At 36.9% G+C, this 20,240-nt stretch overlaps 1 protein-coding gene across 1 annotated transcript in view; it reads right to left on the bottom strand.

Annotated features, from left to right (window-relative positions):
• Window positions 1–20,240, bottom strand: part of DIAPH2 (diaphanous related formin 2) — a 265,682-nt gene that overhangs the window by 170,164 nt on the left and 75,278 nt on the right. The window contains exons 19-21 of the mRNA XM_063313683.1: window positions 6,174–6,275; window positions 5,471–5,565; window positions 2,176–2,277 (exon numbers count right to left, since the gene is read on the bottom strand). Coding sequence (XP_063169753.1) covers window positions 2,176–2,277; window positions 5,471–5,565; window positions 6,174–6,275 — 299 coding nt within the window. The remainder of the gene's footprint in view (window positions 1–2,175; window positions 2,278–5,470; window positions 5,566–6,173; window positions 6,276–20,240) is intronic.

Raw genomic sequence — 20,240 nt, 5'->3', positions numbered from 1 at the left:
TGTGCCGGTTCTTAAATGGACCATTATTTGGATCATTATTGCATTTCACCATGTAAGATGTTGTTTGGGCAATCAATAATCTTCCCCAATGTTTTTCATTTACACCACAGGATCATGTGGAATGAACTGTTCAGCGTCTGATAAATGTACTTAGCCTAGAACACCTTTGAATCCAGAGAGACCAAAACGAAGCTTAGATGACAACTATGAGGAAATATGGCTATTCTGTTCTAAAGGAAAATACATTCACGTGTCTTGATGGAGCCCTCAGGGAAGATAAACTTACAAAAGAAACAAAGGCTTCTGACAGTGTACTAGGAAAAAAAAATACAGTGGCTGCCACCAACACCGACAAAACTGTCCATATAGAAATGTAGTTCATATTGAGTGGGATCTTTTTTTCCTTGCTGAGTAGGTTTCCTCTTCCTAGACTGTATTTCATAGTGTTCTAGGAAGCAAAGTTTAAGCTTCAGTGAAAACTGTAACATCTGATTCAGAGGAACACACTAGACGAAAACAACCAAATTATTCTTTGTATCTTGTAACATTATTCTGACCCGTTTTTTTATCCCCAAGAATCTGATAGCAGTATTAATGGATTGAAATGGATTATTCTTGCAGGCCACTCTTCAGCAAAGTTGTAAAAAGGCATTCCGGGTGGCCCAATTAATAACACCACCTGACCAGTGATTAGGCATCCAGTTAGGTAGCAACACCTAGCTAACCTTGGATGATCATGACAACCAAGGTCAGACATGATTAAGAGTTTCAGCTAGACTGTACAGTAGAAAACAAATTCCTGAAAAAGAGAATGACAAAGACTTCGGTATTGTTGCCAAGAAACCCTTCATGGATGTGTCCGTAAAATCACTAGAAATTGAGTTTCACTTGGAGGAACCACCTTTTGGGACCCAACCTCAAGGGAATTTCACTCTTGAAGCAGTCCAGTTCTTTTAAGAATGTCCAGCATATCAACAAGCCATTCTTATACACAACATGGCTTAAATGTTGAATTTCAATGATTATCCAATATGGTGAAGCTTATTTATGTCAATGTATAATTTGCAAAAAATTATCGGCTATCAGCTGTGCTTAATTCTTCTCAATTCTTCTCATTCATTATGTGACAGCCAAACAACATTCAAATAGGACAGTTCCCCATAATTCTTGTTGTTCAGGAAGAAGTAGAAATTCAAGAATTTTTTTATTGGGATTGATTTTGTGCCATTACATAGGTGTTGACCCTTAGCGACCCTTATTCGTCCCTATCCTGGTTTTTCAGGCTTTCAATGGTCCAATTATCACCACATTCCATCCACCTTGTTATTGGGAGGCAATTATTAATTCTGACCAAGTAACATATGGGGAATTAATACCTTTTTTCTTTATTTGGCAAGGACAGCAAGCAGCCTGGGTGGTTTACAATTGTTAAAACATTTAAAAACAAAGAATATAACAAACACAAAAACAGCACAAGACAAAATAACAACAAAGACAAAGAAAATAAACACAGAAAGGAACATAAGGGAAGAAAGGGGCATCCACTGTCCTCTCCAAAGGCCTAGGTGAAGAGCCAGGTCTTTAAGGCCTTTTGAAATACCAGTAGGGGGGAGCCCTTCAAATTTGGGGGGGGGGTATTTTTTATTGATTATAATATAGTACTATATGGTATTTATTAGTAAACCAATGATGATTGATAAATTTAATATATAAAGCAGGTTTCTTTTTCTTTGTTTTTAACCCTCTTTTCTTTTTTCTTTTGGTTTTCATTCCAAAGGATTGTTGTTGTTTTTTAATGTTTTTTTAAGTGTATTTTGGTGTTTTATCAATATTTTGTATTTTGAAGAATATTTTTTTTTAAAAAAAAGGACAATCAGCTACCCGATGTATGTAAGACGGAAAGCATTCAGAAATACTTGTATTGTTTTCTCGACTACTGGTTGAGCCACCGGCCTAGAAACTGGGAGTGAGTTCTAGTCCTGCCTGAGGCACAAAGCCAGCTGAGTGACCTTGGGCCAGTCCCTCTCATCAGCCCTGGGAAGCAGGCAATGGCAAATCATATTTATTTTTCCACATGGGGAAGGGAAGGGAAGGGAAAGAGAGAGGGTGACAGGGCAGGGGAGGGGAGGGAAAGAGAGAGGGTACAGGGGAGGGGAGGGACACAATTCAACTTACCACAACCCCAAACTGTTCTGGCTCACAAAGATCATCATATTCATTCTTCAGTTCAGCTAAGGCACTGAGTTCTTTTTGCTCAGGTAGATTCTTAACCAAGTTCTAATGTGAGAAACAGAAATTAAGATTACTGCTCTTTTCTCTCTCTTTCTCAGATACGAGGGAGGGAAGACAACAATTAGAGATATGCACACTGTCTCACACGCACAGACATCTTTCTCCAAATATTCCACAGCGTCTTCAATGGTATGAAAAAGTGATTTGCAGTAGTTAAAAGACTGTGCCTCTTTAATGTCCTCAACTTGGAAAATGCATTATAATTTCAAAGGATTATTTTGATATCTATTGAGCAATTATGTTCTTCATGAAAAGCAGATTTTTTTTCCTTAATTCACAGGTAGGCAATCCACAGAGATTCATATCTTTGGGAATTATTTCATTCACCACCCGTTCAATATACTGAAAACATTTCTGTGGACTTTTAGCAAAGGGTTGTGTATAACTTGGCTCCAAATATAATGAGGGGATAATATAACCGTGAAAGATTAGACTCTGTGCCGGGAACATGCCAATAGTCTCTTTCCATATATTCATGACTATGCCCATTCCACTCATGGGGTGGAAGAGGAACGTTTGTGTGAATCATGAAATTGCATTTCCTATTCATCCCTTCTGAAGAATTGTTCTATGAAGCCTTATATCAAAACAATTACAAATTACACATCAGGCATACTTCATTCCAGTTTCTGGAGCCATCACTGATAAAATTCTGTTCCAGGCAATCGTTGCTGTTCCTACTGTTATTCCAGAATATGTTAACTAAGGTGGTGACAGTGGGTTTTTAGTTCGGTTAGGATATATTTCGGAAGACTTTGGGTGATAAGAAAATAATGGCTGCTTCAGAATGATCCTGAAAGGATTCCTAACTAATCATTGAAACACACCCCGATCATTGCAAATTTATTAAAAGCATTTCCTTTCAACAACCTTGATTTATTTTATTTATTATATGGCGGGGGGGGGGGAGATTGTAGCCCCTGCCAAAGTGCAATAGGTACTTCGGATGGCAAGGACTATGTATAAAATGAAAATGAGAGAAAGCTTGGCTGTTGCGCTTAGACACTACAGGAAAAGAAGGAAAAGAGAGAAGGTTCAATGAACGCAGGAACAGAGGAGGATCAACATTCAATGTCAGAACTGAATAAAGATTTGTTGGTGAGCATTTGCACCCAGTTGGGATTATTACAAACTTTCACTCTAGCAAAGCTTGCTCAGGTAGAAGAGGCCAACTGCTCAATAGCTCTTAGTTCTCTGGCCAGAATGCTCTCACCCTCACCTCTAACACACTGGGAAACATAACAATAAGTGGAACCTATTTTTAATATAATGCCATTTTCCCTAACAGTGCAAAGGAAAAATCTTCCTTGTGCTTTAGAAGTAAATGTATGTTGACCTTATGCTATATAGTCAACTGCGAACATTTAAAAGGGAACAAGCATCTGCACATGCTGACTGTGCCAGAAGAGAACAATGTGCTTGAATTTTAAGCTGTCTGTTGTTTCAATGAAATATTGTATTGCTTATCACATATATATGCTCCAAGAACTTTTGTTGTGTGGATAGGCTATGAGAGTATAAGGAGAAACTTAAAATAAAACACCTGCCACATTGAATAGCTTGGAAGCTATATCTAAGGTCACTTTTAATGTGTCACTGACTGGTTTTTCTGTTTCCTACAAATCAGGCAGAGTGAAATAATTTTATAAATACTGTGCAACATGGTGCGAATGCAATTCACCAACACCTGCTACAGCAGGACATTGTGAGTTCTTTTGCTCCCGCTGAACTGGAAGAAAAAATAATTCATATTGCAACCAACCATCATTACCATACATTTCACCAATTGTCAACAGCCTTCAAGTTCTTCATCCCTGTTACCACTGGGAAGACAGTTACGGGATCCGTGATACCCAAAAGCTAAAATGTACTTAGGAATAATCAACCTCAGATGGAACAAAGAGTGCTTGAGTTAAATAATATGTTCCAGAGCTGTTCACTGCTTCCACTCATAAAAATAGACAAAAATGTCATTAGAGCAGAGAGGACAAACGAAAGCTACAGCCTTTAGAGAATATGCAATCTCCATTACAAGGTAGCTATGACAATTGTTCTCAGGTCTCATTTCATACAAGCACCCTTTATCTCAGCATATTCATAGTTACGGTTCAACTTTTTACATCTCTTTTTGAGTGGCACCTTACACATCCAGCTAGATGAGAAAAGTAAAAAGAAAGTAGTTGTGACAGTATTGAAACACCAACGTATTCAATCTCTCATGCCTCATATCTCTAATTTTGCAGTATGTCAGCATGGTGATGTTAAAAACTGCCCATTAAACAGAACTGAGACATTTAACTACTTTTCACATTTTTGCAATAATTTAACAGCATTCCAGAAACTTTATTTTCTTAAAATGTTAATTGCACACTTAAAGGTCAGTTAAGTGAAAATATTGAACCAGGCACCCTTTCTTGCATTCAAAAATATAACCTTTCCTTCCTGTCTCAAAATATCTCATTAAGTCACACAGTCCTTGGCCATTCTTGTGGCTTTTCATTATTAAACCTATCATAACATACACAGATGAGTTCTTTCACAAATTCAAATAAAAGCTTTGTTTCCAATTCAAAGTTATTTCTAACAGACTCTGAATTAGTCTACTGAACAATTCTGATTCTATGACTGCTTATTTTTTATTATAGGCAACGTAGGAATACTTCATAAAAGATCAGGCTATTTGTCAATCTATTCCACTGTTGTTTATTCTGATTCTTGTTAGGGTTAGGGTTATAATCCCACATTTTCTAGATATAGTGAAGCAAAATTCAGATTAACTAAAATATTGAGATGACTAAAAGAGATAACACAAATAATTAGGTTGTCACAGTATGCTAAACAGGAATTCTAAATTATTGTGAACCAAGATGCATATTTGTGAATGTGGTTCTGTTGCTCCCTTCTGGGCCTCTTCCATCTGGATCAGCTAAACAAGCTGGATTCTCTCTCCCACCACCACCCTGCCCCCACTTTTTAAGGATTATCTGCATTCAAAATTTTCAGCATGTTACTTTGGTCATAAGCCAGAATTTTAAACACACCCCTGTCAAGGCACACAATCCTGATGTTTGATGGGTGTTTTAATGTGATCCACACCCAACTTGAAATGCCCACAGAACTTCCTAAAAGCATTCTGAAGAGTTAAATTTGGTTCAAAGAAAACATCATGGTAACTTACCTGAATTAATGCTTCACTTAGTTTTGCTTCATCTACTTCTAATATAATGTGCTTTATTTCTTCATAAGGCATGCGGAAAGATCCCAGGAAAATAGCTGAAATGACACGCCATCATAATTTGAGAGAGGACTATTAAATGAATGCCTCTTGTGCATTTTAAGGTAAAAAGTATGGATTTTATCAAGAACTATTAATCTGAAGACAAGGTTCTACCTATGCATTTTATGCAATGAAGTTACAGAGTGAAGAATAAAAATAGAATTTAGAAATGTAGGCAGAATTATAAAAGTCTGAGGATAACTATATAATATCTGAAAATGCTGCTTTTGTTTTTTAACTGAATTAGGAAAATATACATATATTGAAAATGTTAACACTGTTAAGTTCTAATGTCTTAATTCTTAGATTCCTGAAACTACCACCACCAAACTTAATGTAGAGTCCTAATGTAGGGGCAACCATATCTACGTCAGCCAAAACATGGCTAAGATCTTCGTTACATGGCAATTTTTGTATGTTTCTTGTGGAAGAAATGGTACCTCCACAGGATACAGCTAATGAAAAGGCCAGAGAAGACAATTTAATCCATTCCATTATAATAATTTATCTCTAAATATCAAACAATAGATATACTCTTTATACTGTTTTTGAAAAGACTGAAAAAGCTCAAATGTACCCTGCATAAAATTAATATATTACATACACAAATTTTGGGCAGTCTTCCCATCCAATATTCTTAACTCTTTAACTTTTTTCTTGGGCATTATCATCTTCTTTTCCTCCACATCATCCACTGTCCTTTTAACTACAAAGTAAAAGCAACATCTATGATTATTTATATATACTGAAACCTTTAAAATACCGAAATTGATTTGCTACATTTTCTTATGATCTTGCACAATTAAAACAAAATATCAAGTGAATATGCATGTTAAAAACAAAACAAAACAGGATAAGACCCACAAAGAGTAACAAACTTTGCTTTGGGATCTAAAATATGTTCTTGCTAAAGCCAGGCTACTATTGGGTAATTGACAGTTTCAAACCAATTTCAAAATATACTGTCGGACAGTCAACCACCCTTCCCATCATCCCAGCCATACCCAACTGGTTGTCTCTAAGAACTAAATGGTTTGCCACAATTTCTATTCCAGCATGTTAGAGCCTCCTGCTGGCTGCAGCCACACAACACCAAACTGTATTTTACTTATTCTACAATCATGCAAGTTAATTCAAAACACAGCCAAGGGAACTGAAAAGAGGTACAGGTGTTGGGGAAGGGAGAGTTAAATGCTTCACAAAACAAAATAAAACCAGGCATCTATATTAAACCTGTTGGTAAGCAACCAAGATTTTGTTTTCGGTTAACACTGAGATCTATTTTGTGAGCAATAACGTATTTGTTTATTGAAGCTGGAGAGAAAAAGCTGATGCAACATGCTGTAAGAGATTGTTTTCCAGATTACACTTACATTATGTACTGCATGTGCAGCTGAGGAAAGAATATGCTATTGTATTGCCTACCCCTGAAATTAATGGATCCCCCTGAAAGGATAATTTTATTATGACACCTGCTTTATACCTGCACTTGTAACAATGTCATTTGCCAATGTGAACCAGAAATGTAGAGGAAATTAAACACAGCCAATTGTTCTGGTGACAAGGAAAAACCAAAAGAAGGTTGCAATGGTTCAGAGACTTAATTAAGTAAAACTTCACTATTAGCCTATCCCAAAATCTGGAAACACATGGGTTTTGAAAATTAACAGCTGCATTCTACTTAATGTACTCTCACACCTGATCATTAACTCAATTACTGAACTCCATTAAACATTACCTCTACACAATTTAATAGTTATAATGTTAAGACAAAGCAAAACATTGTACATCAATGGTGACAAGGTACAGCAGAGGGCAAAATTCTCGAATAAGGAATTTTAAAGGGTACGCTTCTCACCCTTGCGTGTAAAACTGAACTGCAAAAATTATTTTGATTTATTAAAAGCTCAAGGTGGTATACACAGCACACCTCTGGTTTTGTTTGTTTGTTCCCAGAACAACTCTGTGGGGTTTTGTTGAAAGACAGTGACTGTCCCAAAGACACCCACTGAGCTTCCATGGGTGAAGGTGGACTTGAACCTGGGTCTTTCTGTCTAGCACAACATCTTAAACATTACATCAAGCTGGGGAATTCTGGGAGTTGAAGTTTGCCAAGGTTGAGAAACACTGGCCTACAGTATTACTTGGTCCATCTAGTAATGTCAGATAAAAGAACATCAAGTCTCCTCATTTCTATCTTCAGCTCTCTGATTTTTACACAGCTAATTAAATTAATATTTACACAATCCCATAATAAATGTCCAAATACATTTCTACATTAATGTCTAGAAAGTGTATCATCCAATTTACCATTCCTGGGTGACAAAAAATTAGCTTCCACACTCATAACAACCTCTCAATACAAATCAACAAGTAAAAATGTTACCTGTATGGACTAAGAGATTAATTCCATGACCCCAACAAGTTTAATCATTCAAAATTATTATGTCAATCATTCAGACTGAGATAATTTGAGCTAGTTAACATTTCTCCATTTCTCCCTTTCTCCTTCTCAAACTGTGCAACCTTAGTAACAATTTACTTTCATTTGATTGATAAATGCATAACTTGCTTTTTTGCTTAGGGAAGCATTCGCGTTGACTTACAACAATACAAATTATACACACAGAGACACAGATGTTAATTTACATGATAGTAAAACGTGCTTCTGTCCTGAGCAAAGGAGTCAACTGTCTAAACCAATGATTAGACTGTGCTGACAACTCTGCTTCCCCTGGGGAGATATTTTATAGAATAGATCCATGAAGCAACAGCTTTAGCAGAAGAGTAAGAGGTACATACAGTAGCGGGCAGAATGGAAGTGAGCTGCCAAATTAGACAGTTACATCAGACAGAGAGATCTGTGATTCTGACAAAAACCTGCTAACATTTAATAGAAAATGGTGCTTCCAGATATCTTGGAGCTTGATAGTGTTTAAATGGTAACCCAGCTTTTTATATACTAATTCTGTCACTTTGTGAACTTTTAAAATATTTCTTGATCTAGGGTCACCACCCAGTTTGGTACAAGCATAAGCAACAGCTACAAGCAAACCATGTCTCGCCATTATCATCAAACCATGCTAATGTTTCATCAGGAAGTAAATTTCAAATCAAAAGGCTGCTTTCCCTATTTACTGTAATAGCAGTTGATCTTAGAAATTAAGAATAATAAATTGAGGTTTTTAGTGCGTTTTTGCACAATTACGTTATTTAATGCTGAAAAAAAAATGAGGAAGTCCATTTTGGAGAACTTCCTTAGAAAAGGTCCCTGCCCTTTTTCAGGGAGATATCAGTAGAATTTTTTTTTTTTTTTTGGCAGAATATAATAAAGCAACCCACTCTAGAGTCAGTCTCTGCAGCAACAACCACCTGCAATATTTATGTTATTTTGTCTGAGAAATAATTCTTTCTCTTAGTAAAGTTGACAGTGATACTAAGGGAGCTACCATATTCAAGATATACTGCGTTTCTTCTGAAATATTCTTTTGAAATACTGACACCTTAATAAGATTTTCTTGATCGACTATGCTCTTTTACATGGAAGAAATTTTTTTTGTTTGTTTTTTTGTTTTAATAGAAAAAAAAAAAAAAAACCAGGGACAGCAAAATTGCACCCAGTTCTAGGTACACAGGACAATGTGCTTGTGCATTTTTCTACCAGCAAAGTAATTATTTTCACTGAAATATGTTGCCTTCCCCCAAGGCTCATTGTTCTTGTTGGAAATGTAAACCTCAGCACTATTATTAATTAAATTGCAGAGGTCTCCTGCAGCTCTGAAAATGCAGTTGCTTTACTTATACTTGAAAGACACACACGTTCAAGCTACTAATCTGCCCCAAAAAATTATATGGTACAGGCTACTATCAGGGGTAGAACCTGAGCTACCAATGCAGAGATCCCTTTGCTCTCATCAACTTCTATAAAATTATGATGGGGCATACAGGGACACTGAGGAGCAAGCCCCTCAGCACTGTTCAAATATTTACAATGGCTCATATTATTGTACAGTTCCTGCTTTGCCATTATCAGATATTTCACTGCACGTTGGTCAGTTGCTTGAAGACCTTTCCAGCGAAGTTCAATATTGCAACACTATTCTGTGTGGTCTGTACGATCCCAGGGACGTGGAAGGGAGCAGGCAAGGTATGGTTGTGTGGTGGCAACCATTCTCTGCAGAGAACCTGTGGCCACATCAGCTCAGGTGGCAAAGCAGAGCTCTATATGTGGAACGCTGTACTAAACACTGCATGATGAAATCACAGTGCAACTGAAGAATGCAGGGTGTAATAACCGGAGGTCAGTTCTGCACTGTTTAAGTTTCCTCAGGGTAATATTCAGATCTAAATTTTGTTCTTATGAAGTCATAAAACACCATATTTAACAAATGAGCACATTACCTTCCAGGCACGTCTCAGTCATACTGTTTTACCCACACTTAATTAAAGACAGGCAAACAATCAAGCATTCGGAACCAGTTGTAATATGCAGAGAAGATAAATAGAAAATATAGCGTTCTGCTTCTTTTATTTCTCTAGCCAGTCTTATTCTTTTAAAAATAAGGGAGAAGGAGATTCTTTATTAACTATTAGCCTTTTAACATTATTCAATACCGTGTTTAAGCAGCTGCCTCCTTCTCCATTAGGTTGCCAGGATACAAATTCATTCATTTTCTTCAACAATAAAATTCATTTTCCGGATGGCATATAAAGAAGGCCAACAGTATTATTTTTATGAAGCACTTAATACTTAGCAATGACAATATTTTTCCAAATTCTAAGTGTGTATGTACGTCTGTGTGTGTGGTGTGTGTGAAAACACAACACAGACCTCAATCGACCTCTTGTTTATTTGTCAAACTGTTTAGTTTTGAACACAATCAGGGTAGTAAAATGTTCAGGAGGAATACACTAACCAGTGTTTTTCAAACTTGGCAACTTTAAGATGTGTGGACTTCGACTCCCAGAATTCCCCAACCAGCTGGGGAATTCTGGGAGTTGAAGTCCACACATCTTAAAGTTGCCAAGTTTGAAAAACACTGCACTAAACTAAATCCCTAGGAAAAATCCCAAGACAAACTCATCCCTGGTTCTTCTGCTGAGATATTGTTGGTCAACAGCTTTTGAAAGATCTACTTCATGTCTGCATAAATAATATATTACAGCATCCACATGTTTTTCCAAGCTTCCCGCAGCTGCTTCTGGGTCTGGATGTGCATGCACAGACAACACTTCCACTGAGATTAGCAGTGAGGCAATGCCATTGTGCATATATATGCACAGCTCTGAAAGAGCACTGGAAAGATGTGGCTGCTCTAACACTTTGAGAATAGTATTTGTGCTTACATGCTTTGTGAAGCACCTCTTTTTTTGGAATGGCTCTATTAAATATTAGTCATTGCACAGTTAGTTATTAATAACTGCACTATTACTTTAGACAAATTGCATGGTTAATCATTCTAATACATTTCCCTTAAGTATTTTGTTTCTTGGACCGGCAAACAAACATATATTCTCTATATTAATAGAAGCAAATATTTGTAGCTCAGGGTTGAACTGTGGAGTCCTTGGTGGTCTCTGAGCCTTGTTGTTTTCTTGCAGACGCTTCATTGCCAGACTAGGCAACATATTCAGTGCGAAGAGGGAGTGGGCCTTGCTCTCAGTTTATATACCGTGGCTTGCCCTGCTTGTGTTGGTGGGGGTGTTGTTCTCTCCTTGGGAGTTCTTTGATTGGGCTGTTGTTTGCTACTTGGTTGATTGCCTGAGTTAATAGTTCCTTGATTAGGGTGTATTGTGCTGTTTGATAACAGGAGTTATTTACAACATACAGTGCAAAGACTGTAACAGCCACTATGTAGGACAGACAAGCAAAAGACTAGCAGAGCGCATCCACGAACACCAACTAGCAGTCAGAAGACACAATGAGAACTCCTTAATCTCACAACACATGGACAGACTCAACCATAGTTTCAACTGGGAAACTGTGAGCATCCTAAACCAAGCCAAATCCAAAACGCCAGAGAATTCCTGGAAGCCTGGCACTCAGACCAAGCAGCCATCAACAGACACATAGAGGTAAACAACATTTACATACCATTCAAAAGAGACAATAGAAAAGCCAAAAGACCAGTACACTCCCTTGCCAGCAACCAACACCCAGATATGCAAAAACCAACACTAGGAGTAACACCAGATGAACCATCACCCACTCCCTCTGTGCACTGAAGATGTTGCCTCATCTGGCAATGAAACATCTGCAAGAAAACAACAAGGCTCAGAGACCACCAAGGACTCCACAATTCACTATATTGTTACCAGAGTAACTCTAAAATCAACTTCACTTAATAATCCCGTGCTGAAGACGAGTAATAAAGCCAAGTTACCCTAAAAAGATGCTATGGGTATGTGATTTAAATGCAATTCAACACTTGAATAATTATGAAGTGGCAAGGATTGGTCATACCACAGTTAAATACTTGAAAGAGGATAGGAAGGGGGAAGGCAAGACTGGAGAAGGACCAGAAGATTACACAGATGATAGAAGCAAAAACATAAAATGTGACCAATGAAGCATGGCGATTAGAGTGACCAAAATAAACTGATAGGACTATTCTGTAAATTCAGAAACATTTGTTACTAGACAGTATGACTGGGTACACATAGAAAGGCAGTTAATTTTCAGTGAGAAACTAATCTCTGCTTGACCATACATATCATTTTCTCTATCCTCCTCCTCCTCCTCAATACAATGTTTGCTTCTTTGTTTATTGACTATTCTGCAGCCTTATAATGCTGTCTCAGTACAGCCAGTTAACTTATAAAACCCATGGGATAAATCTACAAGATAAGTGTGGATGCCATTTAAAGAATGGCGAAATAGACGTTCCCGCATACAGTTCCAATATTCATAAACAAGAGTTCCTATTCAGTTCTAATCACAAAGTGTTGCTTGCTCTCATCTGCCAATATAACAATTGAAGATACGATTCTAGAGTTAGCTAGTGGGGACTCTTATGGGCTTACCATCTGGAAGACCTTCTCTGTTCCTTTTGACCCTCAACCAAAGGGAGGGTTCTTTTTGGCACACAGCAGCATAATTCCCTTTCTATTCTAGAAGAAATTAAAACAAAAAACAGTAAGCTGCTTTGTCAACAGCAGATAACCAAAAGGACCAGGGCTTTGTTCACCTTCTCAGCACAAGAAGCTGAAAGTAAGAGAAATCTAGCAGTTATACTGGAAGCACTGTTACTGAAACCAATTTTAGAAAGGTGAGCTAGTTCTTGGGTAAATACATTTAACACCTTGCTCAGCATCAATACATTTAGCAATACCCCCAGCAATGTTTCAGGAATCAGCTACAATGGATAGACAACACTAGGACAGGTCTTTATGCAGAATAAATCTTGAAAAGATTCTCATTTCCAGATTTTCAAAACATCTGCTAGCCTCTCCCATTTTCCAACCCCTTGACCAGCAGTGGCTGTAGGAAACATCTCTATTTTCTATTTTCTCTATTACCTTCTGGGTAATGAAATTACACATTGTGTCTGCATTTGTAGGTAAATGCACTTTCTCCCATGGACTAATCAGGCTGTGTGCATACTTTTTCTGTTTGTGTTAATGGGTCTAACTACAGTGTATGTGTATATGTTGCCTCTGTATGTGTGCTTCTGTTTCTCCTTTGTGTTACAACTCTGTCTTTGCACATATGGGCCAGGAAGCACAGGAAAGCTGCATATGCTCTGCTCTGGGTCACATGACCAGGAAGGTGGAGGTTAGGGGGGTTAAAAATAAGGCAGCATTTAAAGCTACTGTCCATCTCCCTCTCCCATGGAGATGTATCAGTTTGTTTGTTTTTTTCCTGATTTCTTTTTCTTTGTAGCCTCCAGTGGATTTGGCCGATTTTCAGACCCAGTCCTTCTTTTACTGGCTTCCCTCACCACACCAAATTTAGTCCCATTCTGTTCTAAGAGAATTTGATTTATATATGTCATGGGTCTACCCTTGAAGAGTATCCAGAAGATTCAACTGCTGCAACACAGGTTGATATAGGCAGCTAATGGGTGCTCCTAGAACTGCTCCGTGAGCTCCACTGGTTGCCAGCTGGTTTCCAGGTTCAATTCAAGGTGCTGATTTTGACCTTTAAAGCCCTGCATGGCATGGGATCAGACTACCTGAGGGACCTCCTCTCCCTGATTCCATCTACCCATCCCATCAGGTCTGGCGGGAAGGACACATGACAAGTCCTGTCTGCTAACAAGTTCCATCTGATGGGACCCAAGAGGAGAGCCTTTTTTGCTGCAGTGCCCACCCTTTGGAACATCATCCCCCCATAGGTGAGATCAGCTCCAACTCTGATTTTCCAGAAATCCCTTAAAGCTTGGTTTGGGGGATCCCATAGAAACAGGGACCCTGTGAAATGGCTATATTGCATGTAAGCCCTTGAAGGCACTCTCCCACTATTTTATTTATATGTTTTCTTTAATGGTTTTTAAAGTTTTTTTTTAAATTGTTCAATTTTTTATTGTACGCCATCCAGAGTCATATTTGTGAGGTGGGCGGCTATTTAAATTTTATACACACACACAGTATACCAAATGTCAGGCCCCACAGGCCAATCACAACATGTTGTTGTTTTCAGAAAAAATGTTACTGTACTTAGGAATGTTCAAAGGTCATACATCAAATAAGTAAGGAGGTGTTTAGAGGAAAATGGCAACCAATTCAAACATCTAATGTAATTTATTTAATAAATTGCCTATGCAGCCTGACTTTGTGTATAATATATAATATTTTTTGACAGAAGATGAAAAAACATTATCTCTTTCTAAAAGTGGAAATCAGATATAGATCATTCCTGAAATTTACTTTGAATTATAATTTGAAAGAGAATTTTTATAAAATGGTGTACCACTGGTATTTAACTCCTGGTAAGTTCTCCAAAATGTATAATGGGGTATCAGACGTTTGTTGGAAACGTTTACAGGGTGAACTTTCTATTATTTATGGTGGACTTGCGGAAAAGCTAAGAAATTCTGGAATCAAATATGTATTATTATTCAAAAGATTCTCAAAGTGGACTTACAATTGAAACCGGAGCTGTTTCTCTTAAGTTTGATGGACCAACAGCTCGAGAAGCAACATGGAACTCTGTTCTTATATATGATAACAGCAGCAAGATTCTTACATACTCGAAGACGGAAGGACGTACAAATTTCCTCAATGAGGATCAGATGATTAAGTTAATGGAACTGGCGCAAATAACTAAACTGACAGCATTGATAAGAGAAAATACTGTAACTGGATTTGTTTCTATTTGGAAGTCGCTTTTGGACTACTTGCTTGTAATGGAAAAAAATGAAGTTCTGATTTGGGGTTTTCATGATTAAATGGTTTGATTTTAGAGAAATAATGTTATTAAATGTTTAATTAATAGCAAGAGATTAACTTCTATGTGCTTTTATATCTGTGTTGGAGAAGGTCGGAAGTCACCTGCCTTTTATGTTTTTCTGTCTATTCTTGCACTGTTTTAGTTTCTCTTGTTTCTTTTTTAGACTTGTATTCTATCTGTTCTATATTCTGTATTTTGTGTTTTAATTATAGCCTGAAAATTAATAAAGCTTTATATAAAAAAAAGATATAGATCAATCCTCTCAATTCTGTTACAGCCAAGTTTATAAACCTTTTTTTTTTACTAAAATCCAATTGGGATTCATTTATAGAACCGAACAGTCAGATCTCTGGAGCTTCCTTTTCTTCACTAACAACTCTTTTACAATTAGTAAGAGGCATATTTGAATTTATAAAAACAAAAGGAAACAAAAACAGCGTATTTATTTGATATTAAAGCCGTTTTGGCCTGCACAAAATCAGAAAATCTTAACTGCTTGTATACAATGAATAATTCTAATAAAAATTAATTAATTTCTTAGTTCTGTATAAAGACTGATTTAACTTGCTATCCAATCTGAAATAAAAAAATCATAATATGGCATCTGTTAAAAAGATCTCAATTTTATGGCTGTAATGTGTTACTTAGATCTTTGCTATTTAAAACTGCATCCAACTTTCAATTGCGTATTTTGTTTTGTTAAATAAAATCCATATGCAACCACAAGAACAAAGACAGAAGAACAGGACAGCAAGTATAACTTCAGATGCTCTGGGAGCCTTCAGTACCTCTGGACTAATGATTAATTACATAAACTCTTTCAGAGACATCTAGTATCATTCATGTCATTTACTACAGAACCAAAGCAACTTGTTTAAGTTACCTACTTCTTTTCAAAGGCCCAAAGAAGATAAATTTTGCTTGTCCTCACAGTTAGATTACTTAGACAGAGACATCTACTTTCCACACAATAGACAATTTATGGGCAAAAAAACATGATTATCCCTCCTTCAGAGACTTTAAAAACAGATTGAATAAAGTCATGTATGAAGAATCAACCATCAACAATTTATGAATACAATTCAACCAGTTCAAACAAGACTATACATCAGAACCTAAATAAAACAGATTGACCCACTAACACAGTTGTGGGAAAAAAGAACACAAAAGGAAAAATAGAAAAAAAGGAAAAAATAAAATTCCTTTGACTGATCGCTGATGAATGATCCTAGTGACAGGCTGTAATAAAGTATTAACATACCTTGATTACTGGTAAATCCCACTCCCCTTCTTTGCAAATAATGACCTTCAGCTACTTCTTGGGAGAAAAAAAAAAACATCATGGAGGATGAAGTGAGCAAGATACAGAGAAGGCTGGCGTGTGCAATTAAGGAAAGGAAATCTGAAAAGGTTTGTGCTGTCATTCTGGAAATACACTGCAGGATCAGCTGCTTTGTTGCCTGGTACAGAAACACATTTGTTTTCATTATGGTCTGCTGATATATTATCAATAGAGTTATCACAATATAACATATTGCATGTGAATCTATTCTTAGATCTTAGGATACTTATCATCCTTAAAAACTAGTTTCTTTGACGTCTGGTCTGCTCCATTTGGCCAACAATCTGTTTTTGCGATACACCTACACACGGGCAGGACTTAGCCCCTCTGCCCTCCCCACCCCGTGGTCACTTCTGTTTCTTTTGTTCATGATGACCACTGCATAGTTCCCACCCACTCCAGGTACTTTCACTCGTCCATATTAAAAAAAATGAACTGTTAAGAATGCCACCAAATTTTATATCTAAAGGCACACCTAATGTATGTCTCTCTAAACACATCTCCTTTATGAGACAAGAGAAAATATGCCAGAGGCTGGACGTGCTGGTAAGCTGCCACTGTATTTAACACTGATGTGGAAGCAATATTGTGACTGTTGAATCCAAAACAGAACTCAGTGGTAGCTTCATATACTGCATACATTAAGAAATACGTGAATCCATATATTCCTAGATTATTCATCAAGCTCCCATTCTTCGCTGATGATGATCAAAATCAGTTTTGCTTTAAGGATGAAGAAATAAACTGACAACTACTCACAAAAGATGTGTACTGTTATGATACACATTGTATGTACAGGCTTCTCTATGCATTTAATCATTTGCCGCCTTGTCTGAAGGTCTTTTTGTAAGAAACAAACGGCATCACGTTATCTCAAACGGTCTAATCAACACGCTTTTTGCTCTCTGCCAGCTTCTTTTATTCGGCTTTGCAGATAGTTTTGGTCAGGGATTTCAGCATTAGTATTCTAAAAGAAACTCTGTTCTCTCTTAACATATAGGTATAATGGGGACATAAAGTTGTGCTGATGAGGAATATTATGAATTTCCAGAAGTTTCTATTAATGCTCAACAGTGAGGCATGAAACTGTAACAAAAGGCCATCACGCATGTTTGAAAATATTACCAATATATATAAACCATCAACTTCATCAGGATTATCAGTGGCTTTCCGCAGCATTTCAATATTATAAATGCATTCAAGTCCTATTTTTTATTTCATTGCCCCATTTAGCATCCAAACAGCCTTAAGCCTCATAGCAACTGAATTCAGTTAAAATAGATTAATATTTAGCAATGCACTTGAACAAAATCAAGCAGACTGCATTACCTTTTCAAATGCTGGTATTTTGGAATAGTTTTCCCAGATCACTAAGAATAGACCTCAGGGCCCATGTTTGCATGACATAATCCTCCATTAATCATGGCTTAATCCACAGTGATGTCCATTTGCAGCCAGCTGATGGACACTGTACAACCTGGCTCAAGAAATTAAGTACAGCTTCCTGATAAACCATTTAAAACAATCCAAGATCTGAAGCCAATTTTATACTTAGCTTTAAAGATAGTTTGTAAAGCCTGGCTTATGTTCAGAAGTAATTAACTATATTCCTCAGTTTGGATGTAATGAAATTTTCACTTAATTGTAGCTTTTGTTTTTGTTTACCCACTTGAACAAAGACAGAGATGTAGCACAGATGTTCAAGCAACCTGCACTAGCACACTTCAAGGACAACATGGTTTATTAAGCTTTTAGATATCGGGTGTATGTAGCAAAGTCTAAGTCTTTTTTTTTTTATCTTCATCTTCTTCTGTGACCAGTGGTGCATTTCTCTTGATATTAATTATATTAATTTATACCTTATATGCCACACTTTCTCTGCCCAACAATAAATTTCAACCAAATTACATCAGGATTTTTCTCATAAGAGAAAATAGTTGTTTCTTCCTCTCCTACAGATTTTGACCGTGTTTTTTCCTTCCTAATTGTCCGTGCATTATCCAATTAAATGTTCCTCGCTAATCACTTTCCTTTCCTTTGTCTGAAAATCATGAAGCAGCACACTATAGTAAAAAGGCCTGCATCCTATTGACATAAACCTTATTGTAATTAGCTCAAGAAAATAAAACTTTTTTAAAAAAATAGATTTTGTTTGATCCTAATAAAAAATTACCCTATTCTAGCTATTTGACTCATACCATCTTCTTTTTCTAATGGTCCAGTGCAGTTGTCTACCATACCTTTTGAAGATGAAAGAACAGAGAAATAAAGAGGAAAATAAATAAATTACTGACCTAGTTGCACTGCATTTTTCTAAGATAATTATGTGTGGCAGAACATATGTCAATGGGGATACAATTCTGATTCTAATATCCATTAGTTAAAATTACTGAAATATGTACAAATAGACTGCAATGCAAAAATAATTCCTTATGTTTGATCTTTTATGTGGAACATCACTAACATAGCTTTCTCCACAACTTGAAAGTTTCCTATAATATGAAAGTTGAGGAACATTTTTAAAATCTCCAAAATGGCCTAAGTTCTGAATTTCTTTTTCATTAAACTCATGCAAAAATAATACTCTATAATATAGATGGCCCATTGATCAAGACTGCTTATATGAACGTATTCATATTTCATGCTAATTAGTCCCTGTACACATAATCTCTCTCCCTTGAGTGTCCATCCAGTACATGTGTCTCTGTCCTCAACTGCTCATTAAATTTGCCACAGTTCATTTGAGCACTGTATCATTTTGACTGAATTAGACATTGTAGAATCCAGAGCCTCTTCCTTGCTTCCTCCTGTGGATTTCTTACAAAATCTTTACAACCAGAGCTCTGATTCTGCAGCAGAAATAATGTATACAGTAGTCAATATGTTCTCTAAATGTATAAACAAGGTTATCACAAAGCTAGACCAGTGTCCTTAATGCCTCAATTGTGCATTCAGGTTATATGCCCTGGATCTGACAAGTTGTGAGAAGCAGCAATCCTTATTCTGTTTAATGGGCACCTTGGAGACCAACAAGGTTGAGAAAAATACAGGGCTTAGTGTTATACTGAGACATCTCTTCAATAATTCTAAATCCCAAAATCACTCATCCTACCCCCCTCATCTCTGTCACCATTAACATGGAGCATATTAAACAGAGAATGATGCTTAGTAGCTAAGATAATATTCCCATCTGGTCTGGATCCTACACAAATTTATTCTCCACAAATATCAGTAGGCGGTTAGAATGGACTAACACGGAACAGGCAGTTCTCAAGAGCATTAGATGAATTTATTTCCTAGTTGTGTTGCTGTGCTGGTTTTGCTGTTGTTGTGGTTTTGCCCTCTCTCATGTGTTAGAGAAAGCCAGTTCCTAGAGGGGCAACTTTTCTCTCATAGACAGTAGGATTCTCAAGATAAGGTACTCTAACCCCTCAAGAACAACTGTCATGATTCATACTGACAATTTTCAGTATACAAAGGGTCTCTATGCAGAAAAACTCTTGTTTTCATACAGAGAAAAGCCCTCTGTTCATTGCAGGCCAAAGGTATCCTTATTTCTTAGCTTGCTAATTGGATTGCCAGTGCCTGCACAGTTGTCCATCCAAGTTTGGAAAAGCGGAGATAATGACCCCATTGCAGATAGCGCCAACAGCAAGTTCTGTAACCCTGTGTGGAAAACAACCATTTGACTGGAAAGCTGTATCCTTCAGCACAGAAATAACTGTAAAGGGAGCGACACTCATAAGAGTAAGGCAGCCTATCATAAGACTGATGGTTTAGGATGGGGCACACAACTTTTTTTTTTCCCAGGAAAGTTCGCACTTGATTCTTGAGTGGTATAATGGGACTTATTTTCCCCCCAAAAAGCAGTGACTCAGGCTAGAGCACAAACTGAAATTGTTTTCATTTCATTTCTATTTAACTAAAATTAAATATAG

Source organism: Candoia aspera, chromosome 12 (assembly GCF_035149785.1).
Source record: "Candoia aspera isolate rCanAsp1 chromosome 12, rCanAsp1.hap2, whole genome shotgun sequence".
Lineage (NCBI taxonomy): Eukaryota > Metazoa > Chordata > Lepidosauria > Squamata > Boidae > Candoia > Candoia aspera.
Note: the sequence above shows the minus strand (reverse complement) of the source record. Positions and strands in the feature narration are given on the sequence as shown.